The sequence below is a fragment of the Falco naumanni genome, chromosome 7 (assembly GCF_017639655.2).
Source record: "Falco naumanni isolate bFalNau1 chromosome 7, bFalNau1.pat, whole genome shotgun sequence".
NCBI classification, from domain to species: Eukaryota; Metazoa; Chordata; class Aves; order Falconiformes; family Falconidae; genus Falco; species Falco naumanni.
In genome coordinates, this window is record NC_054060.1 from 37,816,112 (window position 1) to 37,839,533 (window position 23,422).

General features: G+C 37.8%; 1 protein-coding gene across 4 annotated transcripts; it reads left to right on the forward strand.

Annotated features, from left to right (window-relative positions):
* Positions 1-21: 21 nt before the first annotated feature.
* WARS1 (tryptophanyl-tRNA synthetase 1) lies at positions 22-23,345 on the forward strand. 4 transcript variants are annotated; one of them, XM_040600140.1, is made up of 11 exons: positions 22-141; positions 3,771-3,904; positions 4,996-5,203; positions 12,611-12,719; positions 13,598-13,717; positions 14,304-14,486; positions 15,791-15,891; positions 16,832-16,944; positions 18,014-18,187; positions 21,215-21,355; positions 23,140-23,345. In XM_040600140.1, the coding sequence occupies exons 2-11, from the start codon at positions 3,791-3,793 to the stop codon at positions 23,296-23,298; spliced, it is 1,422 nt and encodes a 473-aa protein (XP_040456074.1). In that variant the 5' UTR covers positions 22-141; positions 3,771-3,790; the 3' UTR covers positions 23,299-23,345. The 4 variants fall into 4 exon arrangements, with proteins under 4 accessions (XP_040456074.1, XP_040456072.1, XP_040456075.1 ...); XM_040600138.1 differs by having other exon boundaries at positions 27-141; positions 3,691-3,904; XM_040600141.1 differs by having other exon boundaries at positions 42-141; positions 3,782-3,904.
* The last annotated feature ends 77 nt before the right edge of the window (positions 23,346-23,422 follow it).

The following is a 23,422-nucleotide window of genomic DNA, read 5'->3' on the forward strand; positions in this document are numbered from 1 at the left end:
AGAGAGCAATGGTTCCGGAGGGGATGCGTTTCCCAGCCGGGAGCGGTGACTGACGTGCCGGTTGAGGGGTGATGCAATGGTAGTGGCAGCGGAGTGGTGAGGAGCGCTGAGCAGAGCCGGGCCGGGTCGGGTCGCGCTTCGGTGAGTGAGTGAGAACCGGGCCAGGGATGGGGCCTCGCTTGAGAGGCCCCGGCGGGCGGGGAACGGGCTCGTTGGGCGGTTGTTGCCGCCGCCGTGACCAGTGCGGGTGGCTGGGAGCGGGGGTCCCTGCTGGGCGCGCTCCCTCGCTGCCTCCCTGCCGCCAGGGTGTTTTCCTCCGCTCCCTGCGGAGCCGCAGCCCTGTGGCTGCATCGCCAGCGCGTCAGAAGAAAAAGCCTTTTGCCCTAAGAAGTGGGGCGGGGGGTGCCTTGTTGCTGGAAAATGTGGCCCAGCCCAGGGAAGGGAGAGTTAGAAAGTGCCTTTGCCTTGCCCGGGCAGGCCTGTGGTGGGGAGGTGTTTCAGGGCCTCCAGGGTTAGAAACATGAGTTTGCTGGTTAATTTCATGCATAACCGTTCCTGGGTAAGAGCTCAGTTCTTAACAGCTGTAGTATAGTAAAGATTCGTATTAGACTTTCTTCAGATGAGAGTGGTTGAATGGTCATATCTCAAGGAATCGCCTTGCATGCTTTTATTGTATTTTCATACATAAATTGATTACAATGAGTGGGAAGGTAGGTTTACTACAAAATGCATCCTATGTTGGAGTACTTCTTGAGGCATGTTTCACACGACGTCTATGTGCATACTACCTGCCTTAATTTCACTTTTAATTTTTTGTTTTATTTCCAGGAGGCAAAACAGTTTTCAGGAACATAAGTGCCGGCAGACTTAAGTTCACATTCTTTCATTCATTCATGAATTTTTTTTTGGGGACCTTTGTATTGCTGTTCTCTTTGAAAGTCTTGTTGTACCCTCATAACAATATTTGTCATGGGAGACTTAACATAATGTGAAACCCTGGTCTTTGATTCTCAGGTCTCCAACGCCAGATTGAGTAGCAAACAGTGAAAATGATCATAGATCTGTAATTGTCATCCAGATGGAAAGAGACATGAATACAGTTCTTTTCTGATACCTGTGCCAAGGATCATTTTTGAGCTGTTCATTATGTTTTCGTATTCTTTCATATTCATATCATATTCATATATTCATGTTCATTTCATATTCATATTCATGATGCTTTAATATTCTGAAACAGTCACAAGAGCAGTACCCATTGCAAGTTACCATGTATTACGTAGACAGAAAGAGTACACAATTCTTGGCTTTCAAGTTCACACTGAAACTGAGGCTTTTAAGTTCATTTTCAACTCTGGTCCTAAATATCCTAGTAGTCCATTCTCAAGTTCCTGTCTATCATTTTTATCCTCCAAATCTGTTTGCGTGCAGTATCTCATGTGTCTAGGACTGTTAGCTTTTGTAATATCAACAAGAAAGCAAGAAAATATGTCCTGATAAAATTTAGAATATCCAGACACTTCTTTTAAATGGTTTGCAATTGCATTTATGAATTTCAAAAGATAAAGACCTGTGTTCCAGATTACTGAATTCCTGGCTTGAATTCCACCAGAAAATAAGGACAGTACTGAAGTAAACAGAGAAAAGTTTTGGACAGCAGTCAATACCTTTTACATTCTCTAATTGTAATATCCTCATTTCTTGTTGCAGTGACTAGATACTTTTGCTGCTTCTTAATGAAAATGCACCTTCATTTGGGTTTCTTTGCTCAATTTAAATCCATAATATTCCAAACTTTTTGAAGAGTATTTCTGTTTTACTGCTTCCAGTATGTTTGTGCTCAGTCTCAGCTGTAACATTTCAGCCTTTCTGAACAGAGGCAATCTATCAGCAGGAATGTACATTCAGGAATTAAGTTAAAACACCAAGTCACAACTTATTCTACACCAAAGAACAGCTTTTGTTACCTCTTTCTATTTTGTAAAATTTGAAGCCAGTAAAACTGGCATATTCCTACAGAAAGGGGGGTGTTAATCTTCATAAACATTTTCTGATATTAATTTACCCTATATACTTTCTTTTCCAGTTAAATATCTTGTGCCCATGAAAAAGAGGAAAACGCTAGTATCAAAATAAAAGAATCTTAGTAAATTGTAGGAATACATCACAGAATTGTTTCAGATGCTTCAAAGTATCTCTTTAAAATAACACTATCAAACTGTAAATAATGAAACTTGAAAGCATTGAGATTAGGTTAAAAACTTTAGTATTACTGATAATACGTTAGTTAATTATGTAATCTAAGCATGATATCTGTGTTAATAGACTTAAGTCAATTAAATTAGCAAGTGGATGTACACACTTCTTGGCTTTCTCAGGCTTTAGCTGAAATCTGGGAATATTGCAGTTGTCTGACAAACAAAGCATTAATAGTAGATATATTTTGGTAACCAGCAAGTTTCCAAGTCTTTTTTTCTAGGCTTTTTACAGTGGCAGTGCAAATATATACTATGTAAATATAACCAAGGTTGTGATTAGACTGATTATTTTGTAGAAGGAAGGTTTTGAAATACTGCTGAACAGCTAATGCAACGATTACATGCTTTTGTTTCTTTTTTAATTCTGGGAAAAGGGAGCCAAATGAACGTGTATTTTTATTAACAGCTTTTATGATTCACTTCAGTTACATATGTATCTTGTAAACTCAATCTATACATGCTTCACATGTAGCAATACATCGATAATATGCTAGTGAGTCTCTCCTTGGCAAGTCAGTAGGACTTTACATGAGCACAGAGTTCTTCCTTCATGGACAGCATGACAGAGAATGTGTTTCCAACACACCACCATTTGCAACATTTGTATGAAATTAATTTAGTCTTTCAACTTGCATTGCGTTTGTCACTATCACATCTGAATACAATGCATGTAAAATAAGTGTCAGTTTATGAATCAAGATGACATCACTTTCCTCAAATAAAAAAGCTGTACGATAGCTTGGGTTATTGCATAAATTGGCCACATCAAATTGTGAGGCAGCACTTCACAACCTCCTATTATTTTTTGTGCATACTGCTGAGAAACAAATAGTTCCCTAAATTTAAAGCCTATGGCTTACCCAAAGTTTAATTGTTCTTTAGAAAGCAACATTTCTCACGGATAATCAGTGTGTTATGTAACCTTTGGAGGAAAGCAGCAAAGGTGATGACTAAATTTTTCTCTTGTATATCTTTCTTTGGGCTGAAGTACTGTATTACATGTATTAAGACAAAATTCCAGATTATAGTTATAAAAAAATCTCATTATCATTCAGAATTTGACAGGGTATCAAGTAGTACAAAAACATTAACTAATCGGGAATCAGATAACCTCTACCAACTGTTTTGAGATGCTCTGAATCATATGTATATTTAATTACTTTTAGTTTTAAGTTTGACTTTGAAAAGGTGTTCTAGTGTTAAATACATAGGCAAACAACATTAAGAGTGATCTCTAAATTTATTTAGTACTTCTGTCAGTCTCATTACATGTCTGTTTGAAATTGAAGCTCATTTTATTTATGTCTCCACATTTATCAATCTGATATGAATAGAATCAGGTATGGGGTCAGTATAGTTTTTATATTCTTACTCTGTTCTCCTAATCTTCAAGATATACATGAAAGAATAAAACACGCTGGTTTTTGCCCTACAGTTCTCGTTGTTGCTGCTGTTTTGAATCTACAAGCGAAAGAATTGGAAGACATTAAATTTAGTTGAATTGTAAATAAACAGATCTTTTGCAGTCTGGCAAAATGGCTGATAGTCCGAACTGTGATGTGAAATCTCTGAGTCCACTTCAACTGTTTGAAAGAGTAACTGAACAAGGAGAGAAAGTCAGAGCCCTAAAAGCAGGAAAAGCAGCAAAGGTAATTCCATTTCATGTTTTGAACTCATCCTTTTTCAGGTTTGGTCTTTCTTTAAGAGTGCCGAAGAATATGATTATTTTGAGATCTATTTTGTATTGCAGTTAAAAAAAATCCTATTAAAAAGTATTTATGTCCATTTTGTGAACTGTGGGCATACCTGGAGCAAGGTAATCACTTGAAAAAAGAAAGATTTTACTCCTGAAGAAAGAAAGAGAATCTTAGAAGCCTGCTTCAGCTAGTTGACATGTTGTGTGACAGTATTTGGTTTTCAAGTAAAACTAATATCACTTTCATTCTTCCCTGGTTTTAGATGCTTCATTAAAATGTTTTTCTCCAGGCATTATTGTACACATTAGCAAATATGTCTTCCTGCAACTATACTGGCAGTCCCTGCTTTATCTCCCTTAAGTAATTTAGTAATTTCCCATTAATTTAAAGTTCTCTATTCTGTCACCACTATGTTGGCAACGAGTGTTCAATTTTAATATGGGATCTCGTAGTGGATTGCTTCTGGGAGTAAGCCTTGAAAACTGAGAGTTGAATAAAGTGTTGATCTGTTTATTGCTTGCATAAGGTGTTATGACAGCTTTGTACTAAAAAGGTCATAAATATTAAATTTTTAAAGAACTTTTTGTTCTAGTTTGTCTTCAAGTCTGCCAATGAACTGTAATGAATAAATTATTTTAAGATGAGCCAGTAAAAGCATTGTAAAGTAGATTATATAATAATTTACATTATAGTTGGATATCTTAGAAATTTGTGCTTAAAATGTTATGCTTGTTATACCTCTGAAAAGCAGGCAGGCATGTTTTTTTCCTCAGGCAGAAATTGAGGAGTGAAACAGAGGTGCTTTAAATATCTTGGCAATGGTGATGCTTTAAATTATGCTGATTAGGAAATGATTATCTCCTATTTGCTTTTCTTTTACCTTTGGCAGTAATGCTGCAAATGTGTAGTAAACACTTACCATTTATGAATAAAGGCAACTCAAGTCAAAGCATGGATGCAGGATTTGGAAAGGTTAGAACATTCATATAATTGTTTGATTTAAGTATGTTAAGTCAAACAGGTGGGTTTTTTCCTTTATTCAGGATGAAATTGATGCAGCAGTGAGGATGCTTTTATCATTAAAACTGTCGTATAAAACAGCAACAGGACAAGATTATCAGGCAGGCTTGCCTCCAAGAGACCTTGTATTAATAAATAATGGTACAACTAAAGAAGAGGATGAGGATTTTGTGGACCCCTGGACTGTGCAAACATCAAATGCTAAAGGCGTGGATTATGACAAACTCATAGGTACAAATCTTTCTTTTCTACTAAGGAATTTATGTAAAGCGACACTAATGACTGCAAAACCATCAAGGGTTAATAACAAATCCTGATCAAAACTATTATAGGTAACATTTAATTTATGCCCAGTCTTAGCATTCACATTTCTGAAGAATTTGCTGTAGGAGCTGAAAATGTCCCAGGCAGGGATTTCCTATGGAAGACTTAAATACTTTGCAAATAACTTTTCAGTTCAAAACAAAAGCTTTACTTGCAGTTTGTTTTTTGACGTAAGAACTGTAATTAGAAGTTATGTTAGTGAAGATGCTTTGAGTATCTCATCTTCAGTGGCTGTGATGCAGAACAGCTAGAGCCTGGATCATTCTGGACAAGCTAGAATTCTTCCTACCATCGCTCCACATCTGCCTTGACTTCCGAATTAGGGAGGGCAGGGATGATCCAAAACTAATGCAGAACTTTGTAAGTGTAATGACTTTTTCAGAAGACATATCATCAAGCAGCCAAGTGCTGGCTGGGATGAAGAAGTGCAGCTCATTCAAAAAACATAAAATGCAATGGAAAATATTTTAGACAGAGATGTTAGAACACTTGCAAAGTTTTGTAATTTAAGAAACAGGGATTTAGTTAATTATTTGTTTTACAGTCGGCTATATTAATAGTTCATTTGAGTCTAGCATAGAAACAGGTGAGAGAACTGTTCATTAATTTTTAGTATTTTTGCCTTATTTTTCTTTCCATTATTGTCAGTATTTGTGTTTAGTACCTCAGTCGTACATTGCTGGTATCTGCTTAGTAGCTTGTTTCTCACAATAAAGCATACACCCTTATGTGGCAGTAGCAGTATATTTTTGCTTTTGGGAGGTCAGTTGCTAGTGTCAGCATTCTTTTAACTTTGTTATTGTAAGATCATGTCAAATGTAGGTGCATATTAACTTAGTGTGCAGAAGGTAATATGAGAAAGAAAAAATTGGAAACTGAAAAGTGTGCAAAAAAAAATGTACGTCAGTGGGAGAGAAGGAAAAAAGATAATTGTTAGACTCTAGAAGTGGACAAGGTCTCTCATTGTCTTGTTACTTGTGTAGGGAGTATGGAGAAGGGTTTTTGTTTTCCTGGAGGAGTTTCTAAGTCTTCTAGAAAAGTGGGAAGAGTAGAATACTTGTGTTGGCCCAATCTCAAGGTCTTTCTGAGAATGAGTAGCATGACTTCACTGTAAATCAATTCTCTAAAGCCATGTTAAAGCCTGACAGCAATGCCCTTTTTTCCAGTAACTGTTTGTATACATATTACCTTTTGATCTGCCGTAGAGTGGTGAATTAGTCTAAAGGGTTTTTATGTATTTACACTACTAGCAGATTGGGGAATTTGGTGGATGAGTCATTTTGCCTGTTGTAAATGATGTGCTAGAAATTTTTCAAAGAATGCTACCCTAGCCACTTCAGAAGTGAAATAGTTATTGTTTGTTATTGGTAAACTTCCTCTTCTTCTTCTTCTTCTTCCCCCTTTTAAAAATAGTAAGTATCGTCCAAGAACTTGACATCTGATAGCTGTTACTGCAGAGGAAATTTTTGTGCCACCTATAATCTGTTTATTTACTAGTGGTACCAGAGAAAGTTGCCGGTGTGCTTGTGTTTAAGTAAACAGAAGAAATGGAAGTGCTAAAACCACTATGTAATTGTAAGGGATATTCTTCTCAAATGGTTGTTCTAGACCTACACTTAAGTGTATGGTTACAACAAAACAGCCTGAAGATATCCTGGGAAGAAAGATTCTGTTCGCTAAGTACTAGACATGAATATTCCTTTAATTTTTCCTTTTTGTTTGGGCATAAGCAAAGAGCAGAGGGATGAGTGAGAAAGAGATTTGTATGTTAACCATGCTGATAGCTGAATATTGCAAGTGATAACAAAATGGTTGAAGTTGGTGGGGACTTCAGCAGATCATCTAGTCAACCCCTCTCCTCAAAGCAGAGTCAACTAAAGCAGGTTGCTCGGGACTTTGTCCAGTAGGATTTTTATTATCTCTGAGGATGAAAATCCCATGACTTTCCTGGGAAACCTCTTCCTGTATTTGACCATGTGCACAAAATTAATGTTTCTCATATGTTTAAATGGAATTTCCTTTGTTTAAGGTTGTGCCTATTGCCTCTTGTCCTTGCACTGGGCATCACTGGGAAGTCTGGTGCCGTCTTCTTTAGTCCTTACCACCTCCCCTAATTGTGTATTTATACACATCGATAAGATCCCTCCTGAGCCTTCTCTTCCTCAAGCTCAGCAATCCCAGCTCTCTCAACCTTTCCTTGTATGACAGATGCTCTAAGACCTTCATCTTCATGGGCCTTTGCTGGATTCACTTTAGTATGTCCATGGCCGGAGCCCAGAACCGGACCCAATGTTCCAGATGTGTCTTTAACGGTGCTGACTAGAGGGGAAGGATCACCTCCCTTGGCATTCTGGCAGCACTGTTCTGAATGCAGCCCATAAGGCCTTTGACCTTCTTACACCACAGAAGCACGTTGCTGGCTTATGTTCAATTCCTTGTCTGCCAGTACCCTAGGACGCTGGGGTCTGTCTGCCAAGCTGCTTTCCAGCCAGCTGACCCCCTGCCTGTACCAGTGTGCAGAGTTATTTCTTACCAGGTGGAGGACTTTGCATTCCCTTTTGTTGAACTTTATGATATTATCAGACCATTTCTCCAGCCTGCTGAGGTGCCTCTGAATGGCACCACAACCATCTGTTGTATTAGCTACCCATCCCTCCCAGTATTGTTTCATCTGCAAACTTGCTGAGGGTGTACTCTGTCCAGTCATCCACATCATTAATAAAGATGTTAAACGGTATTGGCCCCAATATCAAACCCCTGGGGAGCATAAATAATATTGGGCTCCAGCTAGACTTTGTGCTCTGGGTGACAACCCTTTGAGCTTGGCCATTCAGCCAGTTTTCAGTTCATCTTACTGTCCACTTATCTAGTCCAGACTTTTATCAATTATCTATAAGAAAGAGATGGGACACAGTATCAGAAGCCTTTCTAAAGCTGAGATGAACAATATCTGCTGTTCTTGCCTCATCTACTAGACTAGTCATATCATCATAAAAGGCTATTAAGTTGGTCTGGCATGATTTCCCATTCATAAATTCACACTGACTACTCCCAGTGAACTTCATGTCTTTGATAATGTTTGGGAATGTTTTCCAGGATTATTTGCTCCATCACATGCCCAGAGATTGAGGTGGGGCTGGGTGGCCTGTAGTTCCACAGATCCTTGTTCTTGCCCTTCTTCAAGGTAGGAGTGTCATTTGCTTTCTTCCAGCCTCCAGGAACCTTTCCCAGTTTCTATGACTGTTTAAAGATTATTGAGACTGGCCTAGTCAGTGAAGTTACTGTAAAACAAATAGTAAGGTATTAGTTTTCTGTATGCAAATATAACATGGCAATGGCAAAGAGGAAGAGTACATAATAACTTCAGCAAATGCAAATACACTTTTGAAAATGGCAGCTGTCAGGACTACTTATGTACAGCAAGTTGAAAGCTGCCTTTTGGTAAAAGCTAGAACACTAGAGGACAAAAGCATGCTAGGAATTTTTTTAAAGCTTGTTAGGGAATGGAGATAGTCCTTGTCAGAAGCTGTTTCGGAAGGCAGGTTCTTTGTGGATAGGAAGCATAAAATGTTTTGCACATCCTCATAAGAGGATAAGAGGAAATAGGTAAGGAAAATTTATGCAATTTTTTAACAGGAAAGATGAAGATGGGCAATGAAGAGGGATTGTGTGGTCTGTAAATGTTTAGTAAAGGTACTTCGGCATTTACAGTAGAGTGTTCTGTATATCAGAGAGATTTTAATCACTTCCTGTGACAGTATATGCCAAATTAATCTGGGGCATTCTCATGTTCTGTTTGTGCAAGATTAGCTTCTTGCCAGTTTCTGTTGTTCTTCTGAACAAACATTTCGTACTCATTTGGTCTCTTTTTAGCATTCATCCAGATTGTAATTACTTTGCTATTTTGTAATGCATTTTATTTGCTAGGAGAAAATTCATTCAGTGACTAAGGTTTGCTTAGGAAAAGCAGATGCAATAACATTCAGAAAACATATGGATTAAAGCAGTGGTTGCTGAATCATGTACCAGCATTCATCTTTTTTTAGTGACATTTATTTTAATGGGTCAGTGGGTGGGGCCAGTGTTTCCCTTGTGTCATATCCTGCTTGATTCACCTGGAGTGAATGAACAATTGTAAGCAGGAACTTGTTTCCTATTAGATAATCATGCAGAAACCAAGCTGAATGTTGCAGTTGATGCACCTGAGGGACAGGATGCCATCTAGAGGAACCAGGACAAGACCAAGAAGTGGATCCATGTGAACCTCCTGAGGTTCAACAAGGCCAAGTGCAAGGTCCTGCACCTGGGTCAAGGCAACCCCCAGTATTGGACAGGCTGGGGGATGAAGGGATTGAGAGCAGTCCTGTGGAGAAGGACTTGGGGGTGAAAAACTGGACACGAACCGGCAGTGTTCACTCACAGCCCAGAAAGCCAACCATATCCTGGGCTGTATCAACAGAAACGTGACCAGTAGGTCGAGGGAGGTGATTCTTCCCCCCTACTCGGCTCTCCTGAGACCTCGTGTGGAGTACTGCATTCAGCTCTAGAGCCTTCAGCACGGGAAGGACATGGACCTGTCGGAGCGAGCTCGGAGAAGGGCCACGAAAATGGTCAGAGGGCTGGAATACCTTTGCTATGAAGAAAGCTGACAGTGTTGGAGTTCATGAGCCTGGAGAAGGGAAGGCTACAGCAAGACCTTATAGCAGCCTTTCAGTACTTAAAGGGGGCTTACAAGAAAGATGGGGATAAACTTTTTAGTAGGGCCTGTTGTGATAGGACAAGGGGTAATGGTTGTAAACTAAAAGAGGGTAGATTTAGACTAGATATAAGGAAGACATTCTTTTACAGTGAGGGTGGTGAAACACTGGCACATGTTGCCCAGAGAGGTAGTAGGTGCCCCATCCCTGGAAACATTCAAGGCCAGGTTGGACAGTGCTCTGAGCATCCTGATGGAGTTGAAGCTGTCCCTGCTCATTGCAGGAGGATTAGATTAGATGACCTTTAAAGGTCCTTTCCAACCCAAACCATTTTATGATAAAATGCCTAGTTTTCCCTCCCATTTAGTAATTAATTCCTACTAACCTCATGTTTAATGATTATATACAAAGTTTTGTAGTAATGGTGTGCATAACCAGTAATTCTAGAAGAAAATCAAATGGATATAGAGGGTCTGGAATAGCAGAAGTGCTTGCCTCCAAGTTGATGCTCAGATTGGATACATTGCCACTCTCCTTTCCTGTCAAGATAGAGTCGTTATTTCAGTGGGGATTCCTGATTTATTTTTTTTTTTGTGAAAGGCTGTTCAGTGATTAATTCATGTAACTTCACATGATCAAAAAAATCACAAAATCAAAAAAACTTCACATAATGAAATTAACAACACATCCCCATTTTCAGCCAGAGTGTAGGAGAGGAACTACCTGTACACAGGGCTTCTCAGCATCCTGTTGCTCCAGGGTACGTGTTGGTCTGACTCGTCTGTCCCATCCCTCATAAATACCTTGAGAGCACTGCAGTCTGAATAGTCTTTTTTGAGATGTGTGCAAAGCCTTGATGGACTAAAAGTAGCCTCCATGCTGTGCTTTGGGGACCTGTAAAGGGACAGAAGGCCTCATTTCTTCCACAGGAAACAGCAAGGAATTAGTCTAGTCTAGTATAAGCCCAGTGTGTTTGAATATTGGGCTTTTCAAATTACACCAGTGTGCTTAATATTCTTTGCAGCCCCATTTCTTTGTAAAATGAGTTGCATACCCAATGCAGTACATTAGGTGACTAGCACAGATTGAGAGCTTTACCTCCACCTGCAGTCAGTCACTTTCCTGTCCAGTGGTGTAAACTGTTAGCTGTCCAGTTAAGGATCATTACCATGTGCTAGTATATAACATTAGAAGCCTACCTGCTCTGGTAAAAAGTTGTAGTCTCAGGAAGGACATTTTGGTTAATTCCAAAATTCCTGAAGGAAAGCTTTTGATGTTACTGGCTTTTGGCTTAAAAAAGAAAATTTAGAAGCAAGAACGTGCATAAGGAGGGAATTCAAAGTAAAGCTGATCGTATGTGGGGCTTTCAAAGCGATTGTTGTGTTTTCCACAGGGTGGAAGTATAGCAGTCGTGTAAGTCATAGTTTACTAGTTGCATGATGAATGATTTAGAATTAATTTCTTTGTTTCTACTTTCATTAGGAAATTGGCAAGACGTTTGAAATTTGTTGAGTGTTGGCAGTATATTCCTGCGGAATGATTATTTCCTGTTACAACTAGGAAGAGCCAAAGTGCTGCTCCTGTGTGGGCATGTGTCTTACAACCATGGAATCTGCCAGTGTAGTCTCCCTGTAGTAAGATAGTTGGAATAGATAGATCTAGATAGTTTGTACAGATAAAATGTATCTTTACATTCAGAATCTCTATTTTGTTATCTACTTTGGCATTTTCAATAATTAATAGGGCAAGTTGTTCTAAGGTTGAACAGACCAGAATAGGAGCAAAGAGGAGATTCTTGTTTAGATTTTTTGATCAAGTTCAAATCATGAAGCTATTAGGGTCCAAGAACTGGGGCTGGTGTATAGAAGGCTTTACTGAAGCTTTAAGGAAGAAATAAGACTTTCGCAGTTCAGTTTTATTAGGATTGGGGAAAAAATACTGCTTTTTAACTCTATCAAAACCCTTTTTGAATGAAATGGCTACTTCTGAAAGTGTATTTTTATTAGCTGATTTCCTAATCCACCAAGTAATAAGTCTTATTTGATTGCCTTGAAGACTATTATGCATTACCTTTTCAAGCCTCTTGAGGGGAGCAGTGTCTACAATCATGCCCATATAAAAGAACTAAATTTGCAGAAGAGTATTTGGGGTTGGAAAGTGAAAAAAGTTGATCTGAGGGCAGAAAATTTAGACATTGAGAAGAACACTCAGAGCCTCACAGCCATTTTTATCCTGTGGCTTACAGCAGCCAAGTTACTGATCTAAATATGTTTCTTTGGAATGTTTTTTTTTTTTTTGTGTTCTGAACATCAATACTTCTGCTGTAAGGAGACTGCAATTATAATCGTTCATGGATGAAGCAATACTACATGTTGGGAATGGACTGGGCCTCCTAGCATAGAGTTAGGACTGCAAATGATTGCTAGGACTTCAGGCAAGAATCAGGAAAATCTAGCCATTTTACCAGAGGCTAGAAGAAAGAGGTGTCCTTTTTAATCTAGACTGCATTGATATGCTATTGGTAATCCAAAATCTGGTTGTAGCTATACTATGCTTACGTTTTTTTTTTTCTTTTTTCTTTTTTTCTTTTTTTTTTTTTCACATTTTATGATTATAGTTCGGTTTGGCAGCAGTAAAATTGACACAGATCTGATCAATCGAATAGAAAGAGCTATTGGGCAAAAGCCTCACCGCTTTCTACGTAGAGGAATCTTTTTTTCTCACAGGTGAGGATTTATTGTTTTAAAATTCAAAAAGGTCCTATTAGGTGGACTTTCTGTCAACATTACTAGGAGAAACTTACGACTAGCAAAAGACCATGTTCCTTTATACCAAGGTAAACCAACTGTGTCACTTGAAATTAGCAACTACTGCAGAGACTTCCCCTGGCAGCACTTGAAACCCTTGGTTGCATTGGTCTCTTATATACCCTCAGTAATCCCAAAGTGAAGAAATGTGCACAGAATCTTTGCTTTGTACAGGTTCCATTTCAGCTCGATGTTGGCGGCCAGATACAGGCGTTGGCCTAGCAGAGAACTCCAGGGCTCCTGTGGTGTCACTGCTGATGTCAGCAAGGGTCCGTGTGAGCTCTGGACCTATGCATCTGTATTGTTACATAAAAAAGGCTCAGGGAATAATCTTAAACATCAGCTTATTGTCAGCATGCGTGGGCCTTTGGGCTATGGCAACTAGCATGTTTCAAATAAGTGCCTGAGCATGACTCGGGGCATAACCTCCACCAGAGACCATTCCAAGCTGGTTGTTTGAACCTGTTTGGGAAATGATTCCCAGCTCTGTTTTACTAGGCCTTAGAAATTATTATGCAATTAAGTGATTTTAAAATATGCACATTTTTTATTTTCATTTAAATATTAAATTTTAATTTAATTTTTCTTTGAGTTTTTTTGATGGAGACTGAAGGAGACAATACCTTTCATGAATTAAAAGAATTAACAAACAAAACCTTTTTCTAGGGCACTTACAGTACAATATCTTATTTACAAATACATTTGGCTTTAAAAGCACTCAGATTTTGAACAGAAGCTTTTTGTTGTGCATGTTTCTTCCTAAAGAGTTGCACCGTGTTTTCTCTGGGTTTTTTTAGAGATATGGACCAAATCCTCGATGCTTATGAAAATAAGAAGTCCTTTTACCTTTACACAGGCAGAGGGCCGTCCTCTCAGGCAATGCATGTTGGTCATCTTATCCCATTTATATTTACAAAGTAAGTGATTTCTACCATTTGTATTGATCAAATCATTTTGGAAATGTTTAATGTGGTTTATAGAACTGCTGAAATGATACATTACAAAGAGTTTTGGTTATGTGAGGTGAATATTAATGAACTTAATGCAATCTTATCTTTTCACTAAAATGGTCATAATCCCTGCATCGCCATAAAGCACTCTTCCTTGCACCCTTATCCCTGTGGCACTCCTTAGAATTTTTGTTCTTAAAAATGAGTTTGTGATGAGACTGGGTAACGTTGCCATATAACATGGTGCCTGCAGCAGAGACATGGGACTCGAAGAGCTAAAAGTCTCTTTGAATTCTGTTTCCATTGCAAATGATGACCCCTATCGTATGTACAGGAAACCATGTGTGAGTCTTTTTTTCCAAGTAAGTTGTCATCATAATCTGTATAAAATGTTTATTTATTCTGTTCACATAAACATAACTGCATATGCATACAAAGAAAAGAGAAGCAGACCTCCTATACTTTTGCTTAAATGTGTAAAAATATTTTAGCTGTGTGATTCATGTCCCTATTTTAACTTACTTCGTGATAAAAATCTTTCTGTATTTATTAGGTGGCTTCAAGAAGTGTTTGATGTTCCCTTAGTTATACAGTTGACTGATGATGAGAAATACCTTTGGAAGGACCTGACAGTTGAGAAGGCACATGAGTATGCTAGAGAAAATGCAAAAGACATCATTGCATGTGGTTTTGACATCAACAAAACCTTTATATTTTCTGATTTAGACTATTTGGGGTAAGTATAAGTTTCTTTAGGGCATTGTAATGAAAAAAAGTGTCTGTATTTTCTCTCCAGCTTTGACAGCCTGCAATGTTTTAATAAAGGTACATAAATTTGAAAAGCTTCAAGACAAGTTTTACAACACTTAAAATAGAAACTTTCTAAAATTTATTTATATAGTATTGTCATTCTCCTATATAACATATGAACACATACTTGTGTGTGCAATGCTTAAATTTAAATTATAAGAAATATATTAAACCAGCTAAATTGTAAAAATACCTAAACCACCAAGAAACCTCCAGATTGATTTGTTTAAGATGGTATCAGAATCTCTGAGATGTGTTTACACTTTATCTGCATTAACAAAAGTCATTCTTAGAAACTTGTTGTGGTCAATTAATTTAATAATACAGCATGAAAAATTATTATTTGAACTTTGAGTAAAGTTTAAAGAAGATTTAAGAAAAAGAAACTGCTATTGGAACTGCCGTCTCGGAAGAAAGAAGTTTTATGGCAGAGTTCAGAACTGAAGCTGTGGCCTTTGTTTTTCCATGTGGAGTGATGAGCTTCCTTAAAGACTGGGATGAGAGAACGTGTGGTTTAGAGATGAACTGTATAACATACAGCCCCCAGAACGTGGAGTCTACAAAGCAGTTTTTCCTCCTTTCAGTCTCCTGGCTTTCCTGCCGTAGAAAGTTGCATTAACACAAATCAGTCTTGTGGCTGAATGAGAGCGGTTCAAAACTGCTGTTTCTTTCACTTTAGCTCCTCAGCAGAAATAAAAAATAGTTGCTGAGCTATTTTTAATTTGGAAATGCTGGTGCCCTATTTGGTGACAAAGTCCAACCCGTAAACTTGGCTTGTAGAAAATGAGAATTTGGAGGATATGAACTACTAATCCTTCGGTGAACTGCAGTGTCCTGTATGGGATACACACTGGGGATAGCAAGCACACAGAAGGCATGATCCATTCAGGTTGCCTGAGTTTACAGAGAATTATAAAGATAAGTAAATTTCAGGCTCCATGAGGTGTTTTGGCACAGTTTCCAAATCAAAATATTTCTGGGTTTAGACTGTTAATTGTGACAAAAATATGTTTGCTGTAAGTGTTGGAGGGAGGGAAGAATAAATTAAACTTTCAAGGCACAGAATTTTTGTTTGTTAATAATTCTTTAATTCTTTATCTCACTGGGCCACAAAAAGCCTGAAATTGTGAGATTTAGTCCTGCAGGTTTTTTGACGTTCTCAGCTTTTGGAGTGAAAGTTTCTACCTACACATTTCTACTCTTACTTTATTTTGCCACTTTTTCTCACAGGGCAAGTACTGGATTCTACAAAAACATCGTCAAAGTTCAGAAGCATGTTACATTTAACCAAGTGAAAGGAATCTTTGGCTTTACAGACAGCGATTGCATTGGTAGGAAATAATGAGTCACTAGAAGTGATGCTTGCTTTCACTTTCTATGGCACTATTTAAGTAATAATTTAAAGAGATTAGTATTTGCCACTCACAAAACTGTTAGAAAAACCAAGATGATCCATATTTCTAGGCTGATTCTAAAAGGCTGTTATTGTGATTCCTTCAATATAGAAAATACTTTATAGTGAGATTTCTAGTATGATATCTACCTTTATGGCCTTAGTAACAGCCAAGTACAAAACAAAAGTGTTGAAGTGCCCAGGATAGAGAACTTCTGGATGTTTTTAATGTGTGTAGTGATTGAAACTATAGTCAGTTATGCCTCCTAGAAATTTCCATACCAAAGTTATATAGAAGCATTTCTCTTCAGAAAAGGTTCTATTAATACATACACGTGTATGCATATGAAAAAAATTAAGGAGTGCTCAAAAGCCTAGTTACAGCACGGTGCTGTGGTTAAGCACTGTATTAAAAAAAAAACTAGACACGTTTGAGACGCTTCATGAGTACAGCATGCATATAGCAGTGAGTAAGATCTTAGAGGGGAACTTGCCTGAGAAGTATCTCTGTAGTCATTCTCTCACAAAGAGGGGGGGGGCAGGGAAAGCAGCTCAGTGGTGATATAGTCAATTATATTTCTGGGAAGGGTGGATAGTTCAATGATGAAGAGAGTATGCACTGATGAACCTTTTCTGAAACCTGTGATCACAGCCTGCCTTTTTTCTTTAGTTTCTATGTTAGTTGAAGGATTGTTGACATCATAGAAGGCAAAAAAATAAAGTTTCCTCAGATGAGGCAACACTGCTTGATAAAGATAGATGTGGGTCTTCAACTGTCTGAATGATTCGCTTGTGCACTGTACATATTTCAGAAAGTTCTCTCTATTTATCATTGCTTATAATGGCTGCTTAGCTTTCCCAAACATGTTGTTTTCCAGGAAAGATCAGCTTTCCTGCTATTCAAGCTGCTCCATCCTTCAGTTCATCATTTCCACAGATCTTCAATGGCAAGGAGAACATTCAGTGTCTTATCCCATGTGCTATCGATCAGGTAAGAAAGTCATATTACTTGATTTGTTTATCATGGATTTGGTTTTGTAACATACTATTTAAGCTTTGTGGTGGTATATCAAAATATCTGGAAAACATTCTTGTAAGCACCTTTCTGGGGCAGAAGCTGGAAGAGATAGAAGGATGTTGTGCTGTGTCCTGATGAAGATGAAGGCTTAACCCAGCAATCATGTATTCATGCATTGCGCATTCTTGTGTAGTCTTGGATCTATCTTGATCTCAATCCAGTTCACAGTGAGCTGACATCTGTGAAAGCAAAGTAACTATGCAAAAGTATACTGACATGGGAGTAAGAAGAAGATTTTGGCCATCTCCATGGTAACTAGGACAAGATGTAATGGGCTCAACTTGCCCCACAAGAGATTTACATTGAACCATAGGGAAGAACGTTCTATCAGTGAGAATAAAGAAGCATTGAAATAGTTTGCCAAAAAGGCTGCAGAACCTTAACAATTCAGATATATTTAGAGAGGATGGAAGACCATCAGCTACAAGCAACATCATTACTTTTAAATAAGCATTGTTTCTAGGAATCAGATTCTGCACTCTCTGAATCTTTAGCTATTTTAGTCACAAGGACGGTCACTGGAAGATCATGTAATTACATTCATCACCACAATATTAGATGGTAATATTATTGCAGTTGGTTTAAGTCAGGTCATCAGCACAGCACTGCCAGCTTGATCACTGACTTAGTTCAGATTCTGTGCTGGTTATTAAACGTTTTGGGAGGAAGCTTTCATTTTTAGTCTGCATCAGTCTCCAGGTGTAATTGACTTCATATAAGTCTTTGTAAATATGCCTATTAGCTGAGGGAATCAGTGTACAACAAAAGTATGAGAATGAAAAAAGGGATTTTGTTGGTTTGTTTCTTGGGATGAACTGGATTGGAAGTAGGTTCTAGGACACTTTGTGATTTGGGTTCTTTTTCTGGTTTTGGTTTGGGTTTTCTTGAGGCCACATGTTAAGGCATAAACAGGTCAGCACTAATCAGTTTTTAAATCACATTTTTCAACTTTATTCTGTGCTTTTATTGATGGTTGTTCTAGGATCCTTATTTTAGAATGACCCGGGATGTAGCACCTAGAATTGGACAGCCTAAACCAGCCTTACTGCACTCAGTCTTCTTCCCAGCCCTGCAAGGAGCACAGACAAAAATGAGTGCTAGTGACCCAAACTCCTCCATCTTCCTCACTGACACACCCAAACAAATCAAGACAAAGGTAAGGACCTGCAAAACCTGAGAGTGCAAAGCTTTATAACAAAAAGGAATGGTGGTCCTCGTGGTTTCAATGATGATTCTTTAATGTTTTCTTTGAACACATCTGAATCCTTTTTCCCATACGTTTCATGGTAAAGCATCTTCAGAAATTGACTGAGTTATGCAGATTTAACTAGACTATCAAATACAGTCTTTTGCCTTGCCAACTAGTTAAACAGTACAAATATTACCTAGAATAACATACAAAACATCATGTTTGTTTATCTGATACCTGCAGAGCAGTGGTGTAAAAATAAGCACTGTGGAGACTCATGCTCTAAAAACAAATATTTTGTTTCCATAGTTTTGAAATCTGACAGTCCTTGGTGTAAATCAAATAAACAGCTCTTTCTTTTGACTGCCTTTCCATGCTGAGAGAGCCAAGCATTGCAGGGTGTCAGTTACAACACAGGTCAGGCTTTTCCTGCTACTTGGGGATCTACTGCTGCCATGCATTCCTCCCTCCAGTTCATAAATAAATATTATGTTGAATTTCATCTGAGTTTTAGAAAGGGTATTTTCTCCCATGTGAATGCCTTTTCAAGCTCAAAGGAAAATCCCTCTTACCCAGTGTCAGAGGATTTGGTTTGACAGAAGTTCACCTGTGTTGTGTTATTTAAAAAAAAAAACCATCAGTCTTGGGAAAATGATTTATAGGCATGATAACCAGACATGAAATAACTATCGATCAGAACAAGAAAAAAATGTATGTGTTTTTTCTGCTGGATGGGCTTGGATTAATTCTTTTATGGTTGACAAACCTATGTATAGATCAGATTCTTCTACAGCCATCTCATAATGATTCATTATCTTATGTAGAAACCGATTAAACAGTACTGTTTTGAAGAATTGGAATTTTTCATGTGTTTGGATTATTATAATTCCAATTTATTTACACAATTACAGAGCTGTGTGTTTTTTTAAAAAAGCTGTAATTTCAGAATAGAGGATACATAGTGGTAGTGTTAGTAACTTTCTTCCATTTTTTTCCTGGCAAGTAGCTAGTAATCTGCAGAAAGATCCAAGATGCCTTATGCCCAGTTAATAAGTCCTGTTCATGCTATCTGCGAAGTAGGTTGGAAAAATAACAAAATAATTTTAGCTACTTGGAATGTAAAAGCTATAAAGAAAAATTTCTGAACATAATATAAAGTATTGAGTAATGAAGGACAAACGGTGATTTATTTCAGCTTCTGAAACCCATCAGAAATAATTATGGAAATAGAGCTTGAGTAAAAGACCAAATATTGTTATGGCCAATAAATTAAAAAATAGAGAAGGAAAGGTCTCTTCCAGTGATGGATGAAGGTTAAAAAGAGAGTCCCACTGCTGCACACAAAAAATTACTGCTTACAGCATTTTTCAGATTATTAGGACGTCGCTAAGTAATGGGGTTCAAAACTTACAGGTAATAGAAAATGAAAAATTACTACATATTGGGAAAGGCTGAGAAGCTTCTGAGAAGTCCAAGGAGATGAATGGCAACATTACAATAAACTATTCTTGTTTCACCTATCAGCACCAAATTACAACTCAATTATTTGTTTGGTTTCCTAGAAAGTGTTATTTAAATTCTAAGCCTGTACTAATTCAGGGAAAAGATCAATGCATCACTGCAGATAAATCATTGAAACCCTCAGTCAAGGAGTAGATGCCAGAATATGTAAAAAAAGAACTTGAGATTAATATAAGAAACATTTTATATAAAGCAACAATGTGCCTTCACCTGGCATATTGTATTTAATCCCTCTCATCTTAGTAAAAAGACAAAACTGTAGAGACGAGGGACATAGCAAAAAATTCATACAAAGAATTTCAAATTCTGGTAAGGAGAGAGGTAAGTGCAAAACAATATGTAAAAACTTGGTTTTACAGATATGGAGGCAGCTATTCAGACTGTCCTACAATATAATAGGTGTAATGTGACAGATGGTGGTTCATTTTCTGAAGGTATAAATCAGTGCAATTTTTTGTATGTAATTCATTGCCACAAGACATCATCTGTAACTGGTAGTTAGAAAGATGCAAAAAAGCACTAGACAGTCATACAGATAGTAAGAATCTTCAGAAATTTTAAATATATAACAGCTTCTACATACTAGAATTAACAAAAATTAAAAAAAAAATCTACTTCATACACATGTGTGTCTCTGGGCTGGTTGATGATGATACCTGAAAAGATATAAGAGCCAAATGACAGCTCAGCTTATGGTTGAGAAATACTTTCTTCCTGGCAATTTATTTTCTTTAAATTTGTAGGAAGATTAGCGTCTTCTGAGAATTCTACACATGTATAAATTTTTAAAACAGGCCAGTAGCTTCTGAATTTACTGGGAATGGGAGTAACAGGTAGATCTATTCACCAGTGCAGTTTATGTGCCCATAGGAAGGTATGCTTAAAAAGAGGAGGTGAGAGTCAGCAAGTATTCCACTTTTAGGCTGAACAATTGGGCATTTGTTTAATTTTAGCCATTCTAACCAGAGTTTTGTAATCTTTGATTTTGCTTTCTCTTCTTTTCCTTTTCCCTGAAAAGAGGAGGCAGCTAAAATCTCTCTAGGATTTCTTCAAAAATTCTCCATGTCTCCTCCATCTCTTTCAAAATTAATTTCTTGATGAAGTAAATATCTTATTTTTTTCTTACATGAAGGACACTCCCTGTAAACACAAATTCTATCCAACAGAAAACAGCTTTAGCAAAAGGAACTTAAAAGTTTTTTAACTGACTCTTGGGTGGATTATTTTAAATTTTTGTTCATTTTCATTTGAATATGTGGTCTGAAGAGTATGTGTATAGCCGTTTTTCCTTGCTAGATTCTAATGACCTTTTGCCTCCCTGCTTTGGTCCTGAGGCTCTGCATTAACTTGGCCCACTCACACTTCAGCTAGTCCTTAATACAGAATTTGGAGGATCATGATACACCTCCATTTACAATATAGTAATCCAGAATTTAGTAGAAATTATAGTATAACATTATTATGTTGTTTCAGATTAACAAGCATGCCTTCTCAGGAGGCAGAGATACTATTGAAGAGCACAGAAAGTACGGAGGTAACTGTGATGTTGATGTGTCTTTTATGTACCTGACTTTCTTCCTAGAGGATGATGACAGGCTTGAACAACTGAAGCAGGTGAGTAGCCAAGTTGAAGATAATATTATCCATTCCTGATTGTGAGGACAAAGCTGTAACTAAGTCCTCAACAATGCTGAAACTTAAGTCCTATGAACCTTCTCCAGGAAGGTAATTGTGTTGTCATCCTTACACTCCTCATCCTTTGCAATTCAGTATTAAGATCTTTGTATTTGTTTGTTTGCAATGTGCTTCTTTCTCACAGACCAATCTATCTGTTCTTTAAAGAAAAAAAAATTAAAAAAGAAGAATCCATAGTATTTTAATAGGGATCTCCAGCATAGTGTAGGACAGTATCTCCCTTACCTTTCAAATGTGGCCGCTGTAGGATTGGTGTTAATTGTATAATACACTCTGCCTGTTCCTTATCTGCAAGGTACCTAAATACTCTGCAAAACTACAGAAGCTTATGTCTAAAGCTTGCTGGTTTTTTGTTTTTTCTTATTATCACAAGAAATGTAATGGCTATGAGGAACTGATTCACTGAGACCAAGCAGAAATTGGGTTTCATATGGGTTTGAGGAAAATGCAACTTATCTTGTAGACTTTTTTCTCCCAGGGGTGGTAGCAAGACATTTCACTTCATTCAGCTACACGATCACCATCAATACTAGGCAGCATGCATTCTCTGTGAGGCAGTATCAGCATTGGTAGTACCCATGTCACATTGGTTTATGACCTTTCTCATGCTGGCAACAGCTGCAAGAAAGTCAAAAGCTGCAGATTCTTCTCCAACCCTCTCTTGCCCACACCGGAGCAGAGTTGGATAGCTACTAATCCCCATGCCAACTGTTGCAAATTTCTCATGGAAATCTGGAGCACCTTTGACTTAATGAGCTGTTTTCCATTAGTCTCCAACCACTGCAACAGTATCAGTCTAATTGTCTTTGCAGCAGAAAGCCTAGACCACAGCTAGAAGCTTGCTGCAATGCTGCCTCTGAACCAGATTAGAAAACATGAAGTCACGGCTTACAACGGCAGTAATGGAACTGTTGCAGCTAATGGTACCAGAGGAATAAGCTTTCAGAGAAAGCAATGTTAGTGGGTTTTATAACAAACGAACAAAACCAGAAAAACTCACCACCCCCAAAAACCACCACTGAAATTACAGTTCAGTTCATTGTTACTATATTTTACTGTTGCTGAGTGAGCATCAGCAAGTTACACCTTGACTTGCTACTTCAAATGGCTTGATGACAAGGGGAAGTAAGATTATCATGGGTTTTGCTATTTCAAATCATAGCTGGACTGCCCCAGCCATGGGCTGAACCAGTCAGCTGGTAGCCTGTGCTTCTAGCTAAAGCATTTTCAGTGTCAGAGCAACTGAATGCGTTGCCAACTGTGAATATGACTATTAGTAAGAACATAGATTCTGAGTCTTTGCTATAAAAAAGTATTTGAATCCCATCTAATCTCTTACTCAAATGCAGTGAGAGAAAAATACGAGAATTTGTAGCTCTTATTGCAAAAAACAGTTTAGGGTGACTGTTTAATTGAACTGGGATTCCAGGGAGAAAAACATGCAGTTTCCTGAAAATAATTACAGGATTTCCCAGTTACATTCTTGTGAATGTAGCTTATTCAGTCCGTATGAATTGTCATGTATGAAATTGCCCAGCTGCCTTAATCTTTTTTGCAAGTTACATCTTCAGAGTGATACTGCATGTGCTTATTTTTAAGGCATCCAAATCTGTATTTGTTAGGGCCAGGCTTTTAAAGAAATACTCGTCACTGAGTCTTTTTCCATATAGCACCACATTTAGTAATCAACACTTTCTTGACAGGCATACACAAGTGGGGAATTGCTCACAGGGGAGCTGAAGAAGGTCCTTATTGAAACATTGCAGCCCTTGGTAGCAGCTCATCAAGAGAGACGGAAGCAGGTCACAGATGAAATGGTGAAGCAATTCATGACTCCACGGAAGCTAGCTTTTGAATTTTGAGGAAATGTGTATGTAACTTACCACTTGATTAAACCAAAACCAAGTAATTGTTGTCTTCTGTTGTATGTCATCACTCCCTAGTTATATACAGCCTGCAATCAGTGCTTTATAAATACTGCTTTTA